Source organism: Phoca vitulina, unplaced genomic scaffold (assembly GCF_004348235.1).
Source record: "Phoca vitulina isolate PV1807 unplaced genomic scaffold, GSC_HSeal_1.0 scaffold10, whole genome shotgun sequence".
NCBI lineage: Eukaryota > Metazoa > Chordata > Mammalia > Carnivora > Phocidae > Phoca > Phoca vitulina.
This window is the reverse complement of record NW_022589713.1, coordinates 39,158,245-39,185,475: the sequence shown is the minus strand read 5'-3', so window position 1 is coordinate 39,185,475 and position 27,231 is coordinate 39,158,245. Positions and strand designations below refer to the sequence as shown.

Sequence of the window (27,231 nt, the reverse complement as noted above, 5' to 3'; positions counted from 1 at the left end):
TTTTTCTTTTTTTTTTTTTAAATCCTCTTCTTCCTTTTTTCAAACAACTTCTTATCAATTCCTTTTATAAAATCTTTTATAATTTTCATCTTTACAGTCATATTCCATCCCTTCATCGTATTAACTCTTATTTTTGTACATATATAAGTTTTTCTTTCCTTAAAATTTTGGGAGGCACTTTCTTCTAACAGACCAAAATACACCCAAAATCTAGGGTGTGGCACTGATCTATGCACCAGCCTGATCATATTTGAACATATTCTGTTTTTTTTGTTTCGATGTGTTTTTATTTGTTTTTATCTTGTTCTTTTTTCTTTCTTTCCCTTTCTTTTCCCCCGGTTTCAGGTCTTTTCTGATTTGTTTAGAGTATATTTTCTGGGGACATTATTACCCTGTTAGCATTTTGTGCTCTCATTCATCTATTCTCCTCTGGACAAAATGACAAGCGGAAATAATCACCTCAACAAAAAGAACGAAAGGCAGTACCGAATGTCAGGGACCTACTCATTACGGACATTGGTACGATATCGGAACTAGAGTTCAAAAAGGTGATTTTAAAGGTACTAGCTAGGCTTGAAAAAACCATGGAAGTTATTAGAGAAACCCTTTCTGGAGAAATAAAAGAACTAAAATCTAACCAAGTCGAAATCAAAAAGGCTATTAATGAGATGCAATCAAAAATGGGGGCTCTGACTGCTAGGATAAATGAGGCAGAAGAGAGAATTAGTGATATAGAAGACCAAATGATGGAAAATAAGCAAAGAAAAAGAGAGATAAACAACTACTGGATCACGAGGGCAGAAATAGAGATAAGCGATACCATAGGACGAAACAACATTAGAATAATTGGGATCCCAGAAAAAGATGAAAGAGAGAGTGGGGCAGAACATATATTGGAGCAAATTATAGCAGAGAACTTCCCTAATTTGGGGAAGGAAACAGGCATCAAAATCCAGGAGGCACAGAGAACCCCTCTCAAAATCAATAAAAATAGGTCAACACCCCAACATCTAATAGTAAAACTTACGAGTCTCAGAGACAAAGAGAAAATCCTGAAAGCAGCTTGGAAGAAGAGATCTGTAACCTACAATGGTAGAAACATTAGATTGGCAATAGACCTATCCACAGAGACCTGGCAGGCCAGAAAGGACTGGCATGATATATTCAGAGCACTAAACGAGAAAAATATGTAGCCAAGAATACTATATCCAGCTAGGCTGTCATTGAAAATAGAAGGAGAGATAAAAAGCTTCCAGGACAAACAAAAACTAAAGGAATTTGCAAACACGAAACCAGCCCTACCAAAAATATTGAAAGGGGTCCTCTAAGCAAAGAGAGAGCCTAAAAGCAACATAGACCAGAAAGGAACACAGACAATATACAGTAACAGTCACCTTACAGGCAATACAATGGCACTCAATTCATATCTTTCATTAGTTACCCTGAATGTAAATGGGCTAAATGCCCCAATCAAAAGACACAGGCTATCAGATTGGATAAAAAAACAAGACCCATTGATATGCTGTCTGCAAGAGACTCATTTTAGACCCAAAGACACTCCCAGATTGAAAGTGAGGGGGTGGAAAACCATTTACCATGCTAACGGACACCAAAAGAAAGCTGGGGTGGCAATCCTTATACACACAAATTAGATTTTAAACCAAAGACTATAATAAGAGATGAGGAAGGACACTATATCCTACTTCAAGGGTCTATCCAACAAGAAGATCTAACAATTGTAAATATCTATGCCCCTAACATGGGAGCAGCCAATTATATAAGGCAATTAATAACAAAAGCAAAGAAACACATTGACAACAATACAATAATAGTGGGGGACTTTAACACCCCCTCACTGAAATGGACAGATGATCTAAGCAAAAGATCAACAAGGAAATAAAGACGTTAAATGACACACTGGACCAAATGGACTTCACAGATATATTCAGAACATTCCATCCCAAAGCAACGGAATACACATTCTTCTCTAGTGCCCATGGAACATTCTCCAGAATAGATCACATCCTGGGTCACAAATCAGGTCTCAACCAGTACCAAAAGACTGGGATCATTCCCTGCTTATTTTCAGACCACAATGCTTTGAAACTAGAACTCAATCACAAGAGGAAAGTCAGAAAGAACTCAAATACATGGAGGCTAAAGAGCATCCTACTAAAGAATGAATGGGTCAACCAGGAAATTAAAGAAGAATTAAAAAAATTCATGGAAACAAATGAAAATGAAAACACAACTGTTCAAAATCTTTGGGATCCAGCAAAGGCAGTCCTAAGAGGAACGTATATAGCAATACAAGCCTTTCTCAAGAAACAAGAAAGGTCTCAAATACACAACCTAACCCTACACCTAAAGGAACTGGAGAGAGAACAGCAAATAAAGCCTAAACCCAGCAGGAGAAGAGAAATAATAAAGATCAGAGCAGAAATCAATGAAATAGAAACCAAAAGAACAGCAGAGCAGATCAACGAAACAAGGAGCTGGTTCTTTGAAAGAATTAACAAGATTGATAAACCCCTGGCCAGACTTATCAAAAAGAAAAGAGAAATGACCCAAATCAACAAAATCATGAATGAAACAGGAGAGATCACAACCAACACCAAGGAAATACAATTATAAGAACATATTATGAACAACTCTATGCCAGCAAATTAGATAATCTGGAAGAAATGGATGCATTCCTAGAGAGTATCAACTACCAAAACTGAGCCAGGAAGAAATAGAAAACCTGAACAGACGTATAACCACTAAGGAAATTTAAGCAATAATCAAAAATCTCCCAATAAACAAAAGCCCAGGGCCAGATGGCCTCCCAGGGGAATTCTACCAAACATTTAAAGAAGAATTAATACCTATTCTTCTGAAAATGTTCCAAAAAATAGAAATGGAAGGAAAACTTCCAAACTCGTTTTATGAGGCCACCATTACCTTGATCCAAAAACCAGACAAAGACCCCATCAAAAAGGAGAATTACAGACCAATATCCTTGATGAACATGGATGCAAAAATTCTCACCAAAATACTAGCCAATAGGATCCAACAGTACATTAAAAGGATTATTCACCACGACCAAGTGGGATTTATCCCTGGGCTGCAAGTTGGTTCAACATCCACAAATCAATCAATGTGACACAATTTTTTTTATTAATAAAAGAAAGAACAAGAACCATATGACCCTCTCAATAGATGCAGAAAAAGCCTTTGACAAAGTAGAGCATCCTTTCTTGATTAAAACTCTTCAGAGTATAGGGATAGAGGGTACATACCTCAATATCATAAAAACCATCTATGGAAAACCCACAGCGAATATCATTCTCAATGGGGAAAAACTGAGAGCTTTCCCCCTAAGGTCAGGAACACGGCAGGGATGCCCACTATCACCACTGCTATTCAGCATAGTACTAGAAGTCCTAGCCACAGCAATCAGACAACAAAAAGAAATCAAAGGCATCCAAATTGGCAAAGAAGAGTCAAACTCTCACTCTTTGCAGATGATATGATACTTTATGTGGAAAACCCAAAAGACTCCACCCCAAAACTGCTAGAACGCATACAGGAATTCAGTAGATATTGCAGGATATAAAATCAATGCACAGAAATCAGTGGCATTCCTATACACCAACAACAAGACAGAAGAAAGAGAAATTAAGGAGTCGACCCCATTTACAATTGCACCCAAAACCATAAGATCCTAGGAATAAATCTAACCAAAGAGGCAAGGGATCTGTACTCAGAAAACTATAAAATACTCATGAAAGAAATTGAGGAAGACACAAAGAAATGGAAAAACGTTCCATGCTCATGGATTGGAAGAACAAATATTGTGAAGATGTCAATGCTACCTAGAGCAATCCACACATTCAATGCAATCCCCATCAAAATACCATCCACTTTTTTCAAAGAAATGGAACAAATAATCCTAAAATTTGTATGGAACCAGAAAAGACCCCAAATAGCCAGAGGAATGTTGAAAAGAAAAGCAAAGCTGGTGGCATCACAATTCTGGACTTCCAGCTCTATTACAAAGCTGTCATCATCAAGACAGTATGGTACTGGCACAAAAACAGACACATAGATCAATGGAACAGAATAGAGAGCCCAGAAATGGACCCTCAACTCTATGGTCAACTCATCTTCGACAAAGCAGGAAAGAATGTCCAATGGAAAAAAGACAGTCTCTTCAACAAATGGTGTTGGGAAAATTGGACAGCCACATGCAGAAGAATGAAACGGGACCATTTCCTTACACCACACACAAAGATAGACTCCAAATGGTTGAAAGACCTCAATGTGAGACAGGAGTCCATCAAAATCCTAAAGGAGAACACAGGCAGCAACCTCTTCGACCTCAGCCGCAGCAACTTCTTCCTAGAAACATGGCCAAAGGCAAGGGAAGCAAGGGCAAAAATGAACTACTGGGACTTCATCAAGATAAAAAGCTTTTGCACAGCAAAAGAAGCAGTCAACAAAACCAAAAGACAACCGACATTATGGGAGAAGATATTTGCAAATGACATATCAGAGAAAGGTCTAGTATCCAAAATGTATAAAGAACTTATCACACTCAACACCCAAAGAACAAATGATCCAATCAAGAAATGGGCAGAAGACATGAACAGACATCTTTCCAAAGAAGACATCCAAATGGCCAACAGACACATGAAAAAGTGTTCCACATCGCTCGGCATCAGGGAAATCCAAATCAAAACCTCAATGTGATAGCACCTCACACCAGTCAGAATGGCTAAAATTAACAAGTCAGGAAATGACAGATGTTGGTGGGGATGCGGAGAAAGGGGAGCCCTCCTACACTGTTGGTGGGAATGCAAGCTGGTGCAGCCACTCTGGAAAACAGTATGGAGGTTCCTCAAAAAGTTGAAAATAGAGCTACCATATGACCCAGCAATTGCACTACTGCATATTTACCCCAAAGATACAAATGTAGGGATCCGAAGGGGTACATGCACCCCGATGTTTATAGCAGCAATGTCCACAATAGCCAAACTATGGAAAGAGCCAAGATGTCCATTGACAGATGAATGGATAAAGAAGATGTGGTATATGTATATACAATGGAATATTATGCAGCCATCAAAAGGAATGAAATCTTGCCATTTGCAATGACGTGGATGGAACTGGAGGGTATTATGCTGAGCAAAATAAGTCAATCAGAGAAAGACATGTATCATATGATCTCACTGATATGAGGAATTCTTAATCTCAGGAAACAAACTGAGGGTTGCTGGAGTGGTGGGGTTGGGAGGGATGGGGTGGCTGGGTGATAGACATTGGGGATGGTATCTGCTATGGTGAGTGCTGTGAATTGTGTAAGACTGTTGAATTACAGACCTGTACCTCTGAAACAAATAATACATTATACGCCAAAAAAAAGAAAAAGAAGAAAAAGAAGAAGAAGATAGCAGGAGGGGAAAAATGAAGAGGGGGAAATCGGAGGGGGAGACGAACTATGAGAGACTATGGACTCTGAGAAACAAACTGTGGTTCTAGAGGGGAGGGAGGTGGCGGGATGGGTTAGCCTGGTGATGGGTATTAAAGAGGGCACGTACTGAATGGAGCACTGGGTGTTATATGCAAACGAGGAATCATGGAACACTACATCAAAAACTAATGATGTAATGTATGGTGATTAACAAAACATAATAAAGGTGATTTGGTTTGCTTTCTAAAAAAAGAAAAAAAAAATAGAATGGAAAATAAGACCATCCATCAGAAATTGAGTTCAAGGGAAGATCTATGTCTCAGTCTTAATACTGGAAGGACACAAAGAAGATCTCTCCCAAGAATCTGACCCATAGTCCTTGCTTTGGTTAGAGTTTCAATTCATGCAGTCAGTGTGGTCAAAGACCTTAAATAGAGAATGTAGGTAGTTTCCCCAGGTGACTAACAGGAGCAAATGCAAATTGTCTTGTAATAATGCCATTGATTAGAAGAGGAGAACCAATTTCAGAAGTGTTAAGATGTGGAAAAACAATGAAAACATGTGTCTTAGAAACAATGAAATACAGTAATTAGAATTTCCTGGTATATAAAAATTAATTAAATATTGCTTACATAGGAATAATTTGCTTTATGTCATACTTTATCAACGATGCTAACATAATTTATTCTAGCAAGCACAATGCAAGGGGAAATAGAAGCAAAAATATATATTATCATGGGCACACAAAGTTATGCAACATTCAGAATGTCTACCCTAAGACCACAATCAAGGTGTAAAAATTAATATGCTTATCTCAAAACCAAGATATCTGACAAGCATATTTTTAGTGCACACCACTTCTTTTCCTAGTTTCTTTCCTCTGAATGTGTCTACATACTTGGAATACATTTTTATGGGTCACCGATAAATTTACCCTTGATTTTCACAGTTCAACAGGAAAATGTAGAACTCTTAAAAAGCAACTTTTGAAAATAGAGATTAGGAATATATGTTTAAAACCTATATTTAAACTACAAGATGCTCTGTGTGCTAAACTTGACTCCACAATGCTTCTGTGGCAATAGTACACATGATCTTTATCATGATCTCAATCTGAAGCCCTAGATTTGTATGTGGCAGCTCTAAGTCTACATTTCTCTTATGTTTATTGGTTTGGTTCCTAAGAAATGTAGATTCAAGGGCAGTGTCTTGCTCAAGCTGGCATCCTTTTTGTGGGTGTGATAATTCAGGTTCTTATGGGGACAGGAACTGAGGTTTTGGTCTTCAGTGCCAAGTCATCTAATTGACCATCAAGGTTCTTGGTGATGGTCTATGATCCAGAAATCTCTCTCACCAGCGAGCATTTGACCCAATAGAATTTTAAGATCAAATGAGTCTTTCTAGACTACAGATGTTTGGAATCGGATGGATGTCATAATGAGTGTTCTCAGAAATCAGCTGTCTTCTGGGGGCAATGGGGCTAACTGCTGATCACTAACCCTTACCTAAAAACACAAGGGTCATTCCCTTTCCTCTTCTTTTTTTGAACATAACACAAATAGCCTTTCTAAATTGAAGTTTTCAAACTTTCCTTTTCATTAGTTTCGAGTGTTCAGTGGCGATTCTCTTTTTCATGTCTTAAAAAAATGAGTTATAGATTATACAATATTAGAACAAAACTATACAATTTAAGAGGGGTTTTGAGGCCTGCATGGAAATACTCAAAACAGACAAATGTTAGAAACTAAAAAATGGCTATAGGTTTTGCTGAGGAAAACCCCACCCTCTTTTCCTTCCTTACAACTGTTAATGATGCATCAAGTGGGATGCCTCTTAAATGAGAAATGGAGAAGTAGGTGCTTTGAATAGAAATAGGAAATAAAGCTCTTCTGTTGAAATTAAGGCCTTGGTACAAAATAACGTTTATTCAAGTCATTCAAGCAACTCCATTCCATTTCACAAAGAATAAAAAGACCCCTTAGAAGCCCAGACACCTTTCCCTTGTCTTCTTACAACAAAAATAACCAAAAGGAATTAATTCCCAAGTGTCATTGGATGCATAAGCTTGCTTTTCTACTCTCTTGTGTTAAGAGGGTAAATGGATAATTAACTGCTCAGTGCTTTTCTTTTTGTTGTGAAAAACGAAACCCTGTGTATGTGAACTTTTCTCCCTTTTTCTTGACCAACAGAAAATGCCATTTTTATATTGTTATATACATATATAAAATACATATCAACACATTTATGAACAAATAGGAAAACGCATAAATACACATATATGTGCAAGTAAATATCTCAATGGGAGAATAAAATAAATCTAAATTTGTGTTTTTTCCCAAATACATTCAACTCTCACTATTGATTTCATTGAAAATATTTCTTGGCTACTATACAATTATGGATCAATTGTTTGTGGATAATTCTTTCAGTGAGTGTATATTGGGTTAAGGCTTGGTTAAAGACAGAAGACTTATTGTAGTACAGAACTGAGGTCAATTTTGAAGTCCTACACTCTTCGTCAAGTAATTTTATCCTGTGCACATTAATATAGGCCTACTCATTTGCCCCCTTTGAAGCCATGTGATTTTCTACAGGACCCGATTTCATCAGGGTCCCAAATGTCTGTCTGGCCACCATTCTGAGGGATATCCGCTGCTATATTTCTGAGCAAAAGTCGGTCAGGACTCACCTCTCCTTCCCTGGGCCAAGGCCTTCCATTCTGGGTGTATTTGCTTTGATTCTGTCGCTTCTTTTGTCCTCCATCAGCGAATTTGCACAGTAAAGGCTCACTAGGGGCTGGGAAGATAAGAAACCAATTCTACATTAGCAAATCCCCCTAAAAACAAGTGATTATTTGAGTCACAGTAGTGGTTTGTAATGCCTATCTTTTGAAGTTGTCTTGCTTCTGGAGAGATATTTGGCCCCCTTTTAGTCTCAATTATGTTGGCTGCTATTCTAACTGGGCTTCAAAAAAGTACTGGCAGACCACAAGAGAGAACAAAAAATATTGTTGAAAAAATAATCAGTTGAAGCAGAATGTGAACTTGCCTTAAAAGTAAAGAGGGGAATGTTGACTCCTTCCAGTTATATTAATGCTAAAAACCAGACAATGGGTCCAAAATGGAGTCACTTATGCTAAGCTCCATGTCACCAAACCAAGACCTAACTTAATTACAGTTTTGGCTCTCCCAGAAATGGAATTTTAAAACAGCCAATCAGGAGTCACCTGATCAGCACTAGTGAGGTAATTTACCTGATAGACCCCTGCCATCCCCTAAAGAAAAGTGACCTTGCCACAACCAATCCACTTTTTGCCACTACAACTTTCTTGTTCCTGCTCCCTTCTGCTATAGAAACCTCCCATTTGCACAGGTCCTCAGAGCTCCTCTCTACCTGCTTGAGGAGAGGCTGTCTGATTCACAAATCCTTGAATCAAGTCAATAATATCTTTTAAAAAGTACTCAGTTGAATTTTGCTTTTTCACATTAGAAATATATTCATAACCAGTATTTGTGTGTAGATAAATATTTCCCCCTCAAATTAACTATGTTTTCACAGTAAAAACTGTAGGATTCTATTTTGGAAAGAGATCCTTAGGAGCTGCCTTCTAAAAAGGGAACCATTTTGCTAATTACAACCAAATCAGTTTTTTTTTTTTCTCATTAACCTCTGCAATTTCAAAACAGCTAGAAGCTGATTGTCCATCGAACCCCTTTCACTCCAATTTCCCAGTGAAATCTAGTCAGTATCCCAGGGAGAACAATTATTTGAATATCAAATGAGTCCTCATGATAAAATATAGTCAAAGGAAATGGCTCTTAACAAATGAATCCTGGACTGGGGGAAATGTAGTGGTCCTGGGTGACTTGAGTTGACTTATTTGATAATCTTTTAAAACACAACAGGAAGAAACTTATTCTTTGAGAATCGATGCCCCCTCCAAATCCCTATTTGACTAGAAAAATTGCTGCTTGTTATTATGACAAATATGTTTAAAAATGAATAAAAAGAAAGCCATATTGGTCTAAAAAACTTGATCAATGAATGAATTAACATGGCTGGAGGGATTTTTTTGCTAGTTTACTTGCTTGGATAAAACAAATACTAGTTTGTAAATTTATAATCTGAAAACTAAAATGGACCCCTTCCTCCCCCACCCCCTGGGAAAATGTGTTCTTCTAAAGATTAATTGTATTAATGGTTGAAGGGGAGCAGAATATACCCCTGAAGAATATGCCTCTTTGGCATAAGGATTAATTTAGGCTGATTATTTTTAAGAAACAACAGATAGAGGAAAAGCTCTGAAAACTGACTGGAAGTTACCCTTTTGTAAGAGACATTTATATTTATAAGGGAAATCTCTATTTGTAACAGTATCTCCCTCTTTGTATGTGGAAGAAAAGAATACTCTAAATCTCAAGAAACTCTTATCAGTGGAGAAGCAAGGACTTAAATCTATGCAACAACCTTACTCTTGTTTACTATGCTTTTCCTGGTAATCTCCCACAACTGGCCTCCCTGCCCCCTCCCCAGCATCTTCTTTTGTCTTTAGCTGAAGATGGTATTCAAGACGGTGACTTCAGCCATTTCAGGGAGTTACTAGATTTTCCTGGATATCTCCATACAAGAGGTATATATGTTATTAAACTTCTTTTTGTTTTTTTCTCCTGTTAATATGTCTTTATGGGGGGAGGGGAGTCCCAGCCAAGAACCTAGAAAGGTAGAAGGAAAATTATTTTTCCTCCCCTGCATGATCTTAATTCTTTTTTTTTTTTTTTTTTTAAGATTTTATTTATTTATTTGACAGAGAGAGACATAGCGAGAGAGGGAACACAAGCAGCAGAGTGAGAGAGAGAGAAGCAGGCTTCCTGCTGAGCAGGGAGCCTGATGCGGGGCTCAATCCCAGGACCTTGGGATCATGACCTGAGCTGAAGGCAGACGCTTGACGACTGAGCCACCCAGGCACCCCATGATCTTAATTCTTTATCCCTCCTTGTATCCTTGCCTTTTGCCATGTAGTATTGTTGAGCCCTCTGAATCTTGGTCTGATCCCATGTGAATTGCTCTAGCCAATGAAATGTTAGCAAATGAGATGCAAGCAGAAGACTAAAATATTTTTAAGCATTGAGTTTTGCTTCTTTTGCTTCTCTGCATAACCACATGAATATGCTCAACCTGGCCTGCTGAAGGATGAGATACAAGTGTAGGTGAGTCATCCCTACCATCAGAGCCAAGGCCATCACCTGGACATGTGAGTGAGCTCAACTAAAATCAGCAGAGATACACAGATAACATGCAGTTGACCACAGACCAGGTGAGGTCAGTAAAGATGATCCCACAAATATGTAAGCTAAATAAATCTTTATTGTTTCATATCACTAAATTTTGCAATTGACATGCAACATTATAATCTTAATAGATAACTGATACTGTTTTCCCCAACACCCATTCCTCTCCATTTCCACTCCAGCTAGCTTGCTTGCATTTACTAATCTGGATAAAGAAAAAAAAAAATTATGGAATTTATGAGACGTCCAATTGTCTCCAAAATCAATAGGGGAAAAAGAAATGAGTGGGTATCCACAAATAAATATTTGAAAATCATTTGGCTTTAAGTGGCAGCAGTATTTACTCAATCCTTTTAGTTTACTCTATTAGCAGCAGAATTCTAATAACCAATATTGAAGGAAATACTGACTCAAACAGACAGACGGTCAGAATTGGTTGGGTGAAATTAAAAATAAATTGTCTTGCCTGCCTATAGAGGAGGCATGAGGGGAGTGGAATATGTAACTCATCCTGGCACATAACTCAACCAATGTCATTCCTCATGGAGCACAAGTGCTTCCCAACTGTCTGCTTTTGGGAGCCTCCAACTTCAGTGACTTTGGTGAAGCCACAGAAATCACACAAAGGAAAGGCTGAATCATGACGTGTCTGCAGACAGTTGCTGCCATGACACTGAAGTAGTCTAAATTCTTTCTCCAGATGAAGAACTGAAAGGATAAAGGCAATCAAGGATCCTAGAACTCTATGCTAAAGAAAATTTCCTGTGAGACTCCAAAAGCATATATAAATATGTGCCTATAATGTGCCTATATATCATTATACATGTATAATCATTCCTCACTATAGGATATTTTCTCTCTTGATATTTTAAAAATTCAAGGTATATTTACTCATTCAAATGGGATGGTCATGCTGACATGTGAGTTTATAACTGGCAATAGTACAAATTTCTCACAAAAGGCAAATAAATCTAGAAATACCTTAAATTTCCTGCTGAAAAAAAATGCAGATTCTGCCTTTTATTCTTCTTGGGATAATAACTTCCATGAGTCATACTTTCTACTGTCTGAGGCAGGATTCTCTTTATTGTCTCCTAAAATGGATTCTTTTTGAGTATATAATATACTGATTCTAATAGTCTAGAATATGATAATGACTTCTCTTGAGATCATTCATGTTTCTGTAGGCTTTGTCACTTAGTTTGGGTGCATTTCAGTGTTTAGCAGTCTGCTTCCTGGCTCCCTGACTTACTAACTACAGGACACCAGACACCTTAAAAATTTTTTTTAATATTTCTGTGACTCATTTTCCTCACGTATGAGATGAGGATAATAACGTTACCTACCTCAGGTAGCTGTTGTGAAGATTAAATAAATTCATGTGTGAAAAGGGTTTAAAACAGCGTACAGTACATAAACAATTATTAAATCCACATTAGCTACAACTATCACTATTGCTTAGTATCTTTATTAGCCACTGCCCATGTATCAGCTATGAAACAAAGTTACTTAGCAGAGTCAGAGTTCAGAGTGTTTAATCAACGAGGCTTATTGTTCCTCAGCTCTGTCCCACTCTAACTCCATGGTTGGTTTGGCCACAGAACTTGCAACTGACTGCCCTCCAAGAACAGTGAAAAGATTTGAGACGATCCATGTTTCCAAGATGGCTCTTGCTAACTGCAGCTTGTCAATGGACCATCCGTCCAGCTTCCCCTCCTGAGTCCTCACCAAAGTTCGACTTCCAATATCCCCTGAGTATGATACAAGTCATGTTTTCTTATGTATGTTAACATTCCATTGCCTACACTGAATGCTCCCTGTTCCTTTTTCTGCTGTGATTTTTAAAAAAATTATTCCTACTACTATTTTTTGTTACTCAATTGCTAGAGATCTATTGGCTGTTTAAATCCATCAAATCTGTATTTTACTACTAAGATAAGTACTGTGCTGTCTACACATTATGGGCAAGCAAAAATCGCCACCCCAAAATGTGTCTCTTTGGCATGTATATACCCACACACATATATATTTAAAGACCTTCTTGGTGAACCCTTGGAAACTATGGAATTAGGGGAACAGCACTGGCAGGAAAAGAAAAGCCTCTGAACAAATTATTAACCTTAGGATTTCTCCTATCTACTGGCATAGAGAAATTTTATAGAAGCCTCTTTAAAACAAATATTACCAAATAACAATATTTTAGCTTGCCAAGGATCAATTATACATAGACGATGAGAGTCTGGGTTGTAAACCTACCTTGAAATTTTTCATTATTGAAAAGAGAACTTTCAAAACAATATTTTTAACACTAAGGGAAACTTAAAAAGCCATCTCAACTGAGATGTCTTTGTGAGTTGTGTTTTACAGTGTCTTAGAGGCTTCAAATCTTAGCCACCCTGGTATTCGAAGATCTTCATAAGCCGTTAGACTATGGATGTTGGTAATCACCTATTTATATTTATTGATATTACTATGTTGAAACATCCTTATTACCTTCTTGATTTGAAGATGATTATGATGGGGTACAAATTTTTATTAAATGAAGTAAAAAAATGAAATCCCAGAAACAAATTTTCAAATTTATTTAAATTAAAAATTAAAAAAGGATGGAATATCCATAATATTGTCCTTGAATTTAGGCATGTAATTCTGATTTTTAGTTTCCTGGGGAGGTTGGGGGATGGATTTCATTGAGAGTGTAAGAGAAAACAGTCAACTAGATGAATTAAGATTTATATAATCTTCTAGTTCTCAGGTGATTTCTAAATATCTAAAGATAAAATCCAAACTCCACTATTAGAAGAGAAGAATTTTTTCCCTTGATCCTATCTTTTGCCAGACTCCTCCCACGCCTGTGGCCTACAGTCTCCTCACCTCTATATGCCTTTCCCCATGCCTGGATTTTCCTTTCCCAGCTTCCCCACCCACCCCCCCATTTACACACCCTCCATCTGGCAAACTACTACCGCCTTCAGAAAGCAGCTCAAATGCCATGTTCTTCAGAAAGCCTTCCTTGACTCTACTTCATCTCACTTCAGAGAGAAATTACCTAGTGCTTACTTGGCAGACTTTCCTAGGTTGAATGCTGTTTCTGTTTGTGTTAAGTCTTTTAACAGTAGCAATTAATTTCCAGGCTTGAGTTTGAAAGTATTGTAGCAAAGGTCAGGGTGAAGTTTATATATGCACATGTGCATGTGTACACACGTGTGTGTGCATATTGTTAACAGCATTTTGCACATAGGTTTACATAATACTTGAAAGTGATGCTATTCAAAGTGTGGTCCAAGGATGAGCAGCAATAGGATCAGTACTTGGGAGCATATTAGAAATGCAGAATCTGGGCCCTTCCCTAGACCTACCCAATCAAAATCTGCATTTGAACCAGATCTTCAGGTGATTCCTGGGCACACATCAGTTTGAGAAGCACTGATTTGATTGTGCCTGGTTTTTTAACAGAGGAAGAAGGAATATATCTTAGATGTTAAACATGAATCCTCTGAATAATGAGATGATTTCAGTAGCACAGAAATATTATATTGTCTACAATTTCCTTTTTGCAGTATTATGCTACCAATTAATTTTGTTTAGTCTCTTTTCACAGTAGTTAAAATACAGACTAAGCGAAGAAGAGGCCTTTGTGGAAGTGAGATGCAGTTATAAGCCACAGATTGTAATGTGCTGGAAGACATGGTCTATCATGAAAATGGAGAGTATTTAAAATATAATTATAACAATGCATGGCGATAAAGTTGCATGGTAATTATGAAGGAGTAATTACTGTTTGTTTGCTTGTGGAGTATTTCTAGTCTTCCAAACTTTGTATTAAACATGAAACATTCAATGCATGAACCGATATGATAATCTTATGGCTTACAGGATTTGTTATTTTAAACAAACAAAACAACACCACATATTTTACCTAGCAAAATTAATGTAAATTTTTTAAAATTTTTATTTGAAACTTAACATACCTTATTCTTCTCTTCCCTTCTAGTTTGATGGCTTTCTTGAAAGTTGTGCTTGGATTCCTTTCTTTCTTTTTTGTGTATCTATTTACAGGTTTTTGACTGTGGCTACCATGAGATACATATATAACATCTTATGCATATAGTAGTCTATGTTAAGTTGATGGTCACTTAAGTTTGAACCCATACTAAAAGTACTAAATTTTTACTCCCCACACCCATGTTTTAGGTATATGATGTCATATTTTACATCCTTTTATTCTGTGAATCCCTTGACTGATTTTTGTAGATATAATTGATTTTATTGCTTTTGGGTTTTCACCATACTGGTTTTATAAGTGATTAATCTATTGCTTTTATTATATGTTTGCATTTACCTGTGAAATTTGTTCTGTTCATAATTTTCTTATTCCCGATTATGGCCTTTTTTCCCACTAATTTCCTTTAAGATTTCTTGTAAGCCTGGTTTAGTGGTGAAGGGCACATGAAACATTCTCCAGAATAGATAACACATTAGGCCACAAAACAAGTCTCAATAAATTCAAAAAGACTGCAATCATATCATGCTTCCTTTCCAGTCACAACAGTGTGAAACTAGAAATCAATCACAAGAAAAAATCTGGAAGAACACGAATATATAGAAGCTAAATAATGTGCTACTAAACAATGAATGGTCAACAAAGAAATCAAAGAGGAAATTAAAAAATACATAGAAACAAATGAAAATGAAAACACACTGGTCCAAGATCTTTGGGACTCAGCAAAATTGGTTCTAAGATGGGAGTATATAGCAATACAGGCCTACCTCAAGAAGCAGGAAAAATCTCAAACAACCTAACCTCATACCTAAGGGAGCTAGAAAAAGAACAAACAAAGCACAAAGCCAATAGAAGGAAGGGAATAATAAAGATGAGTGCAGAAATAAATGATATCGAGACTAGAAAGCCAATAGAACAAATAGTGAAACCAAGAGCTGGGAAAACACAAACAAACAACAGAAACTTAACATGGCTTCAGTTTTATGATTCACTAAGAATGTTTACTAACATCATATTCTACAAGTAGATATTGACATACCTTTTAGCTTCTGTATATTAACAGCAGAATTCCTGCTGTCCCTTAGAGAAGTGAACATTTTCAATATTTTGCATTCAATTTATTTAAATTTTTCAAGTATTTATATTGGATTGTGGTGACGGTCTTTTAAAATATCTCTTATTACCATAACTTACAGGTCTGGTGATTTAAATACTAAATTTAAAAATTCCTTCCCTCAGATAGATTATAAATTTTACTTCAGGAAACAAAAAGGGAAGGGTGGGAGAAGCGTAGCGGAAAAAGATAAGCTAATGACAAGAGAAGCAGTTTATTGGAGGTGAGCTTATAAAATCTGGCATTGAGTGGAAGAATGAGATAAAATAATTAAAAAGAAAGAATTCCAAGAACTAAGTTAAAATATAAAATTTTAATCTAGAAACTACTTTTTTTTTTTTTTCAATGTGTGGACACGGATCCATTTTCTTTCTTTCTTTTTTTTAAAGATTTTATTTATTTATTTGACAGAGAGAGACACAGCAAGAGAGGGAACACAAGCAGGGGGAGTGGGAGACGGAGAAGCAGGCTTCCCGCGGAGCAGGGAGCCCGATGCAGGGCTCCATCCCAGGACCCTGGGATCGTGACCTGAGCCGAAGGCAGATGCTTAACGACTGAGCCACCCAGGCGCCCCGACACGGATCCATTTTCAATTAAAAAACCAAAACAAAACAAAACGGAACTATTCGTGTGATATTCAGGGTGCCTTGTACATTAAAAAGCTGTTTCCTACTAGAGAATTAAAAAAAAATGATACTAAGAGGCACCTGGGTGGCTCAGTTGGTTAAGTGTCTGCCTTCGGCTCAGGTCATGATCCCGGGGTCCTGGGATCGAGCCCCGTGTCAGGCTCCCTGCTCAGGGAGGGAAGTGGTCACAGTCTAGAGGAGGAGAAAGACAAGCAAAAGGAAACCTCTAGCAGCTTGCCGTGGATACTATAATAGGAATATGGATAGGTAATTTGAAAGCATAAAATACATATCAATCTCTAGCACTACAGACACAGAGTGTAAATCAAATCCAATGCCATAGAGTTTTAGAAAGTCACAGGTCACAAGCATGACTCCCCCCATGCCAACTGCCAGATCATGAATGAGCACATGAAGGACTAATACCAAGTGTTACCTAGTCTGGCTAAAAACAGGCTTTTATGAAATGTTTAGCAAATGAAAATACGAATGAATGAGATGGACACAATGACAGGATTTAGTTGAAATACTTTTAGAACACCTGAGGCCATATAGATCTTAAATTGAAAACTGGCAGCTTTCCAACAATAAATACGAACTTAGAGCATTTGCCTTAATTCTCCACAATCCTTAAGCTTCCTGCTGTCTTATACCTGCCCGGCAACCCTCATTTCCTTCCAGATACAAACAGCATCATTAGTCTGTAATGATTTGGAATAAAGAATAATGATGTAAAAATGATAGATGTGTCTTTCGAAATAACTCTCTGTTGGGCGCCTGGGTGGCTCAGTCGGTTAAGCATCTGACTCTTGATTTCGGCTCAGGTCATGATCTCAGGGTTGTGAGATTGAGCCCCATGTCAGCTCCAAGCTGGAGTTTAAGATTCCTTTTCTCCCTCTCCCTTTGCCCCTCCCTGTGCACACATGTTCAATCTCTCTCTCTCTCTCTCTCTCTCAAATAAACAAATTAAATAAATAAATAACTCTGTCAAAATCCATGTCCTTAATTTTCATGACTAATTTAAAAATACTTGCTGTTATATCCAGGAAAGTTTCACAGTGTCCTCTGATTAGTCTGCAAAAGATTTGTTACTTTCTCTCTCCCACATATGCTCTATTCATGATAGACTTTATGTGCATATATGTATGTATGTATCTCTAACTCTGTACATATTTATATACCTCTATCTAAATCATCTTTCTGGATGTAGAGTGAGCAAGTCCCAAACTTAAACTACAATTTATATGGCAAACATTACTTTAAGTTTACAACACAGTATTATTATATTTTGGAGTTAGAAAGCCTTTTACCTATGAGAAAGTGGGCTATTTGCTTACATTTCCTTTTGACTTCTAGCATCTTGTTTACCATTTAATTATGTTTTGTGGACTGTAATAAGTTAATTGTAGTTATTTGGATAGTTCTTAGTTGCAACAGACTTCTATCCTGGAAGGCATATAGCCTCTGTCATCTGATCTTAAAATTTATTGAATTCAAACCTTTTATTTTGCCAAAAAGGAAAATAAAAGTTTAATGAATTGTCAGCTAATTTGTGGTAGCTGGTGGCAAAGTCACACCCAGAATTGTGTTCTCTGGATTTCTAATCAAACATTCTCTGACTGCTTACTTTCTACCTTCCTTACTATCGGAGGTAAAAGGAAATGAGTGTCAAGCAGTTCTTTTGATTGACTTCATAATTTGGGGATGGAGCAAAAAGATTGAATATTCATTAAGATATGATTACAGTGGTTCTCTACCCACAGGCTAGAGTTACAACTGAACACTAGGCAACCAATAAGATCTCCTAAGATGATTTACTCTGCCATTCTAATAGCAGTTTTTTAACAGAATAAACAAATCACATGAGTTATATTTACAAGTGTCAGACACATCTTTATTCCTATCACTTAGGCCAAAATGAGCACAGATATATAAACCAAAAAGGTAGAAATAAATAAAAAGTTAATAAAACTTAAATGAAGTGTGATTTGCAGGTACATTCCCAATTTTATCCCTCAGTAATGGATTAATGCTTATATTTAGTTTCAAATATAATTCTCTACAATGCAGAACAGCCTTACAGAAGAGGAAAATGCCCCACAGTGATAATATAAGCAGAGAATAGCTGTTTGCCTAGACATAAGACAGAGGAAATCATTTTTTGATAAGTTATATTATAGCCTAAGTAATTATCTCAAGTTCACCTCTCTGTTTTATGTATTAAAACACTGTCTTTTTCTGTGTTTGTAACAATTCTTTGCTAATTCTTTTCATATAGGAAGAGCTTATTTTTAGAAGAAAAACCAAGCCCCATAGGGGGAATAATTCAGATGAGAAAGTTAATGTTTCATGTAGATGGGACACAGAATATATATTTGAAGGTTAAATTTGGTTCATTTTATAAGGAATATGACTAAAACATTATCTGTGCTGAATAAGCACAATGGTTTGACACGAAGAAAGTGGAACGTATCAGCACTTCCCAAAAAGCATCAATTTGCTTACTTACAACTGACTTACATACCCAACTACCAACTGGGGAGCCTCCTGCAGTTGGAAGACAAACCATTAAGGGAAAGGTTTCCAAGATAAAGAGCCTTTAAAAATAAGAGAATCTTATTTATTGACCAAGAGGGGCCATATCTGGTCTTGCTTCATATTTCCATATTTCCATGGCACTGTACTTGACTCTGATAGAGCTCTTTGCATACTGTATGTAATATTATTATATACTCAATGTAACAATGCACTTTTAGAAAGAGGTACAAAGAAGAAAAAATATAGCTCTAATCTCATAGTGCAGAAACCCCTTTGATATTTAAAATGAATAAACACATTAATAGAAGAAACATTATAAAGTAGTAAATTCAAACTATACAAAGGTTAAAAATAAAAAGCACAAGACCTCAACTCCCCCACTCCTTTTTTTTTTTTAAATAATTCCTTCCAGGAAAGTGTATAAATATATATCTACTAATCCACTTGGTCTAGCTGTTTTTGTTTTGTTTTGTTTTGTTTTGTTTTCAATTCCAAAGGGGGCACTATTGCTCAATATGTTGGTTTTGTTGTTTGTGTACCTTAATTATGCATGAAGAGCTTTCCATATTAGCACATATCACCCTTCTGAAATGCTGCTCGGTATTGTAACATAATTATCATGCACCATAATTTATAAATGTCCATCAATAGGGGACGAGCTAAATCTCATTAAATTTCCATAATGCATTTCCATGTTCTTTCCACTATTATGAGAATTTAATTTGATTGAAGTCAGGAGCTGGGTCTATTCACCTTTGCCCATCATCCACCCCAGTGGCCTCACAAAGAGTCTGAGGATAATACACATTTCATTATTTGTTGATCAAATTATTAAATAAATGCAGACAGACAAAATAACTTCTTAAAATTCCTTACATTTTGAAATTTTAAAGGACTGAAGAGTGAGGACACAACCTTTTTCCTCTTTTAAGAGAGCATAGAGTCCCATCATTTCCATATTTAAATATAACCAGCCAGCCTACTGGAAAAAGAAAAAAAAAAAAAAAACACAAGAAAGAATTCCAAGTGTTAATCCCAGGTGTAATTCCAGTTTCGTGTGGATCTCAGGTCAACTGCCCTAGGAAAAAACAAATGGAAGGAAAAAGGTAGGAAGGAATCTGATAATGAAAAACATCAGGATTCTTCCCAGTATCCACTTACAATCCCCCACCAAGGAAGAAAACACTTATGCACCCCCAAATTGAACTCAAACTCAGGTCAAGAAAACATATCTCAATTTCCTACATGCTGTTCCTAAGCATATATTTTCTGTGCTAGAGACAGAGAGAATTCCCAAATGCAATGAACTGCGTTAGCAGAAATAAATGTAATCCAGTTTCAAAGTGAAAGCTGTATATTACACTGTAGGTATCAGTTAACAAGGCTAGAGGCATCAGCTGGGGCAAAAACCTCACCTTCAGTAGGTGAAGGATTTACAGCGGAAATGGCTTGGGACTGAGCTTCTTCTAAGGAGTCAGGCAAGGTACTGAAATTGTGATAATTTCAAGAGTGCTTTCATGTAGACTGAATCACTTACTAATCAATATTAAATAAATTTAATCCAGATATAAGAAACTGAGCTTTTCAAAAAGGTGTTAAGGACCACACGTGCTGTAAACATCTATGGATAGGTCAGTCTAAGGAGTCATAAAAAAATAAATACATAATGTGGCAGCCCCACCTCTGGAGGAGTTTAGTGCAAAAGCAATGCCTACAAATGTCTCTATAGTAGAATATCCATTTGTTCTTGTGATAGAAACAAGGGGATAAAACTGCTTAGGACGAGACTACCCCAGGGGAAAGTGGGGGTAACTGTCCTAAATTCATTTTTCTTAGATGGTACCAATTATTTTATTGGGATTGAACATTAAAGGTACTTTATATGAATTGTTTATAGATCTTTCAAAAGTGCAATCTTTATCATGTCCATTGCCCACATGTCCACCTATTGATAAAGTCCAAGCTCTCTAGCACAAAACACCATCTAACTTCATAACCTAAATATACACATCTCCATTTCCACTCACAGGACTGCTCCAAAAAAAGGTTGAGACCTTTCACATATTCCCAGATTTGCTTATATTGCTCCTTCCATCTGGATGGGCTTCCCTCTTTTCCCAGTTTCTCACTTTCATATAATCTTTCTTGACCTCTTTTCCCATCTCCCAAGTTCTCATAGAGAAAACGTACCATTAATTAATTGTTTAATACATTCATTCAATTTATTCATTCACTCTTGCCTGAAATTCATTCAAAATTAACTTGAAACATAGTGTTATATACCAGGTTTTATGCAATCCATGAAAGATTAAAGCGGGAATAAAATGAACACAGTTCTAGCCCTTAAGGAATTCATTCTGATGTCAAAGCAGACATTAAACAAGTAATAAACAAATCACAAGTCAATTCCAATCTCTTCCTTTACGCATTTACCATACAGACCTCTAATTTGGCATGTGTACGTAAGACACCTCAGCTCACTCATGTTTATATGTCTTTCTCTACTCATTCTAAGGCCTCTTGAGAGTAGGATTTCTGCATCATTCATCTTTACATTCCAAAATCACAATATAGTTCCTGGAACATAGCAGATTACACACACAGAGACATATGAACACACACACACCCACACACAATTTTAGTGAGCTTGCCTGTTTTGCTTTTTCTTAGGGCAGAAGACACCCTGGAAACCGTCCTATGGCTTAACAATGGCAGAGCACATCATGATTGTTCCTTCTGCATCTTCTTAGCTGAATACACCAAGAGTGCACTTTAATCCAGTTAGGTGGGAGATATATCTGTCAAGTTTTTAAAATATTTCTACATAGAGTCTCTGAGTGTCTTGATAATTCATTTTTTAAAAAGATTTTATTTATTTATTTGAGAAAGTGAGAGAGAGAGATTACACACCACAAGTTGGGGGAAAGCAGAGGGATGAGCAGACTCCTCACCGAGCATGGAGCCTGATGGAGGGCTCCAAGCAGGGCTTGATGCAGGGCTCAATCCCAAGACCCTGAGATCATGTCCTGAGCCAGTCAGACACTTAACCGACTAAGCCGTCCAGGCGCCCCTCTTGATAATGCATTTAATATTTAATAAGTCTGTAAAGCCTTTCTTATCTGAAGTAGGCCCTGGAAAGCTTTTCCCTGTTGGTGGCAGATCAGTGAAAATTTGGCTAGTCACTTCTTGGACATACTCTAAGTAACTGCAGTTTGGTAATATGTTCATTTTTACTTAAAAATAATCATAAAGAAGTAAATATTTTGCACTGAACACAGTGTGTATTTGCTGGGCATGATGATTACATACAAAACATGTAGAAGTCACCAGCCGGGTATTTCCTGAAAGGAAAAAAGTCATGTGTGATGTAGTTCTCACAAACTGAGAATGGTGGGAGGGATTATTTACAGGATCCTTTTGCTGATAATGGCTTTTATTTGCAACTCTCAGTTTTACCATTTATTCATTGTAAAATCCTGGACCAGCCACTTAAAATTTTTGGAACTTACTTATCAATAGGGGCTGCCCCTAAATCATGGGATCGCATGACTTCACATTCAGCACTTAACTCTAAACCTGGTATATAGTAGCATATAGAATATATTTGTTGAATGAATAAGACTAGGAGTAATTATGGGACGATTATGTCAAATAGGCATATGAATCGCTTTTATAAACTATGAAGCACACAAAATAAATGGTAGATATTATTAATATTGGTGGGGCACATATAAAAAGTGTTACTTTTAGAGCCATTATCCTGGAGACATGCCTTCGTTTTGTTCCCCCCCCAATAGAAATAGTACAGTCAATTGAAAATAGACTTCAAACTCTGCAGGCATCACAGTGATGAATTTCAGAAGTGATGAGAGTTCAAAGGTTCTATTTTAGACTTTATATAACCTTAAGTGGTAAGAAGGAGAGCTTTCTTTTCATATGGATTATTATCTGTTTTACCAGGGTCGGCTTTGTGAAAGGACTTCAATATGCTGCATTACTATAAAACATTCTGCTTTGTTTCATACTTGTAGACAAAGCCCATGACAGAACCTGTCAAATTTGCTGGAAGATATAAAGGACAAAGTACAACCATTCTTTACTTTTTCCATTTCGGATGCTCTTAAAAAAAGTTAGCTAACACGAAGCCAACATCTGTCTTTCTTTAAGAATGAAATGAATGAAATGAAATAATCCTCTTACTAGATTTGGTGAACGGCTTCTGACTTGGTATTGGGTGTATCACATTGTAGTGCTGTTTGACTGATACTCTGAGGCCTTCAGAAGAGTAGAGAGGTCTTCTGACGGGGGCTCCTATCTAAATTCAATCACGTAGCTGTTCACTTGGGAAGTTGGTTCTAAAGCAGAATATCCATATCTAAAATCAATCACCTGGTTCCTCAAATGGGAAGCTGGTTGTGAGAAGCCTCGTTTTAGGTGGTCAGGAGGGAGGACCCTCCTTTTTTTTCAAAATGTGAAAACAGATATATCAGAATATTCTCCTAATTGGTAATTATAAAAGTAAAAAGAAAGTAAATTGCAATTTAAGATGTGATGCAAACCATAGGTTCTAAAGAACAGATGAACTTTTGTAAAGTGAATTATACAGTTGTCAATTTTGAAATGAAGCTTTTTATGGCCTTGCCACTGTGCTAAATGTTCCCTCAAATAACCTGTTTTTGAGTTGAAACCATTTTGAGGGGAAAAACTAAAGATCAGAGAGTTTAGGTGAATTAGCCTACTATACACAGCTAATAAATGTCAGAATCAGGATTTAATCCCAGGTCTTTGAATTCTATTGTTCATTCCATATTGCTCCCTGTATCATATTATCCCCTCTTCCTATTTCTTATCACAATTATCACAATCTCAATGGCTTACAGTTTTTTCTCAACAGTAAGAGAAGAACATTAAGAACATTCATTCATTCAATAATCATTGATCGGGCACTTACAATGTGCCAGGCATTATTCTAGATCCTGCAGAACTAGACTAGTGAACAAAATGAAGTCCCCACTGTCACCGACATTATATTGTAGTAAAGAGAGATAGCCAATAAATATGTAAATTTATAAATGTGATATCATTGGTGCTAAGTGCTGAGAAAAAAATAGTCAAGGTGATGTAAGGGGCAGCAAGTGACAGGAAAGGGAGTGGTATTTTGGATACAGTAATTTGTAAAAATCTAGACAAAGACCTAAATGAAAGGAAGGAACAAGCTGTGGAGACGTGTGGAAGAAAAGTGTTCCAGGAAAAGGGGCAGAAGTACAAATAGCCTGAGGTTAGTGTGTGCACTTGACTCTTTGGAAGAATGACAATGAAGTATGGGATCCAAGTGAAGAAGGGGAAGGGCATTGGAGAGGAGGTCCTAAAGCTACTTGGGTTCCAATCTTGACCCCTTTTGGGCCAGAGTAAAAGAGGATTTGCCATCTTTAGAGGTTAGCAGGGTGACAGCAAGGGAGCCTCAGGAGGAAGACACATTTCATGAGTTGAAAATCAAGTTTCAAGGTCTAGCTGTCGCTAGTTATGTGGAGATGCTTCCACTCCCAAATATTTGGTCTTATTTCTTTGTAAATCCCACTATGGAATAAATGTTTTCATTTTTAAATGAGAGTGCTGAAGGATGGGCTAAGAAACATCATTCAAAGAATCAATGAAAATCACCCTCATTCCATCTGGCTCCCAATTCTCTAGCGATAATGGGGAGCAGGGTAGAAATTTCCTTCAGTTAGTTCCAAAGGAGTCCAGAAAAGTAGCAATAATATAATCTCAAAGGAACAAGGGTTACAATGGCAGAGAGGATGATGGAAGTGGAAAGATAAGAAGATAGTTCCTTTGTGGGCATTTGTTCTTGTACCTTCAGTGAACATTAACCAAGAAAAGTAGGTCAAACATTTAATTTATGAACGATTATGTAGCATGAATAAAGCTGGCCTCCTTCATGGTCCAGTCTCAGCATGGAATCAAGTGCAAAGATAAATAATTAAGGAATATTAAAAAGCAATTCAAGTCTACCTTACTATCTTAAGAAAATAGCAAAAATATCCCATTAATAAGTCCTTCTCTCTTTTTTTTTTTCAGTTTTTATGGATATCCCATCTGCCCCAGGACTTTCTCAGTCTTCACAGACAGCTGCCTTTGCCCTCCCCCCTTCCTAGATCATCTATGATCTAATCTTATTTCTTGTTAATACTTTCCTGAAAGAGAATGTTGCTAGTCTGTTCCAAGTCCTACCATATTTGCAGCTCTGCCTATGCATTACCTTTATCAGAACAACAAAAAAACAGATAGACAAAATATTCTCTGGGAAGCAGAGTGGGAATAAAGGCTGCAAATAGTCAGGAACTCATATTTTTTCTCCCCAACATAACTGGTATGTTTATTGATAACCCCTCCAGTGTCTTACCTCTAGATCCTTAAATTAAAAGGAATCAAGAATTTTTTTTATTATTAAATAGGTGGAATTCACTGTAACTTCACATTGTTATGACAATAGACATCAAAATGGAAATGCAGTATGCTGCTTAAAATTTCATATATATATGCACACAGGATGTTTGCTGGGTTTGTTCTTTTAATATTATTGGAGCTTCCCAATTTCTTTAACAATGGCACAGTTACATATATACACATATGAATTTGAAAGAGAATTTGCAGCATCACCCAAATGCTCTGATAAAACAATTTCTTCATTGACCTGTTTTTCAATGTGAAACACACACATACACATGTTCCCTTTAATGGCAGGGGTAAAGTGATTCTAGGAGGTGTGTGTGTGTGCACGTGTGCGTGTGCATACTTATATGTAAAAGATTATTTTTAAAAAGAAGAGATTGGAATATATTTCTCATCTATTTAGATCTGTATTATTAGAGAAAAGAATATTGAATATCTCTAAAAGGCTGCAAACATATTAACCATCACAAAAATACTTCTGGGATTTTTTGATCAAATAAAAATGGTTCCAATTACACTCCCAGGAGTACATTCCATCACTCATAATTTGAAATTGAAAAATGTCCTAGAATTGTAGTATTCCTTTCCCTTAATCACCACTTAGGTTTTATATTGTCCTCATACATTTCTGAGCCTGACTTATCAATGACATAAAACCCTCAAAATTTGTCTAAACAAAACAAAACAAAACAAAAACCCAAACTGCTCAATCATCCCTATATGCCTATTTTCATTATTTATTTAAAAAATAACTTCTCTTTATCAAAATTTTCAAACACATTCAGAAGTAGACAGAATAGTATCATGAATCCCCATATTGCCTTCACCCAGTGTCAATAATTATAGTAATTATTCATAGTATACCAATATGGTTTTATCTAATATTCCTTCCCCCTTCTTCTTCTTTTTTTTGGGGGGGGGGCACGCAAAGTGTTTTTAGGCAATTCACAGAATATATGAAGGCTTTTATATAAAAGCCCAAGATAATATTTTAGGTCCCTGGACTTTCCTTGGACTTCCTTGTTGGACTTTCTAAGCTCAATAGTTGTTCTGGAACCTATCCTTGATCAAATCTAAAGGCCATTATAACTATATGTATAAGTTTCAAATAAAAGAAAATACATACCTCCGAGCTGTTATTAAATATGAGTTATAAGAGAGTAAGGCAGCACTGGAACAATGAATGTTAAATGGCATAGTTCATAAAACATAAACATTTGAACAAAGTGAAACAAACAAAATTACGGCATATTGGATGAAGATGCTGTGAATGCATTCCTGATGGCCTGTCCATGTGCCCTGGCTATCTGCTGGGTAGACCTCACATAGCTGTCTTTGGAGGAAAGGACTTCTGTGAGATGTCCTTCTCTCTCTTCTGGAATATCATCAGCAATTGAGAAACAATACTTTTGGCCCCTTCATCACAGACATAGGGAGGCATCAAGGAAGAAGGGGAACAAAGAGTGGGCTCTGTTCTGTATTGAGAACAGGTGTCCTGGCACTCTACAGAACATGAGGGGGAAAGCCACATCCCACTGTGTGTGTTTACAGTGTTTTATTTAAAACACAAAACTAAAGTGGTCCAGGTTTATCCCCTTTACTGGACTTAACAGAATTACTAGTCTGACTGCTTCATGAGAAAAAGAATTTTAAATGAGTCACTGATATCTCACTTTACTAGCATTATGGCACTGGTCCAAGACTTAATATAGAAAATTATAGATCCTGGCCCTGGGTAATTTTAATCTCTGACC

The 27,231-nt window shown here is 36.8% G+C and overlaps 1 protein-coding gene across 2 annotated transcripts in view; it reads right to left on the bottom strand.

Annotated features, from left to right (window-relative positions):
• RBMS3 (RNA binding motif single stranded interacting protein 3) overlaps nt 1-27,231 on the bottom strand; it is a 1,498,583-nt gene that overhangs the window by 125,428 nt on the left and 1,345,924 nt on the right. For both annotated transcript variants that reach the window (XM_032408843.1, XM_032408844.1), the window contains one exon: nt 8,145-8,251. In XM_032408843.1, coding sequence (XP_032264734.1) covers nt 8,145-8,251 — 107 coding nt within the window. The remainder of the gene's footprint in view (nt 1-8,144; nt 8,252-27,231) is intronic.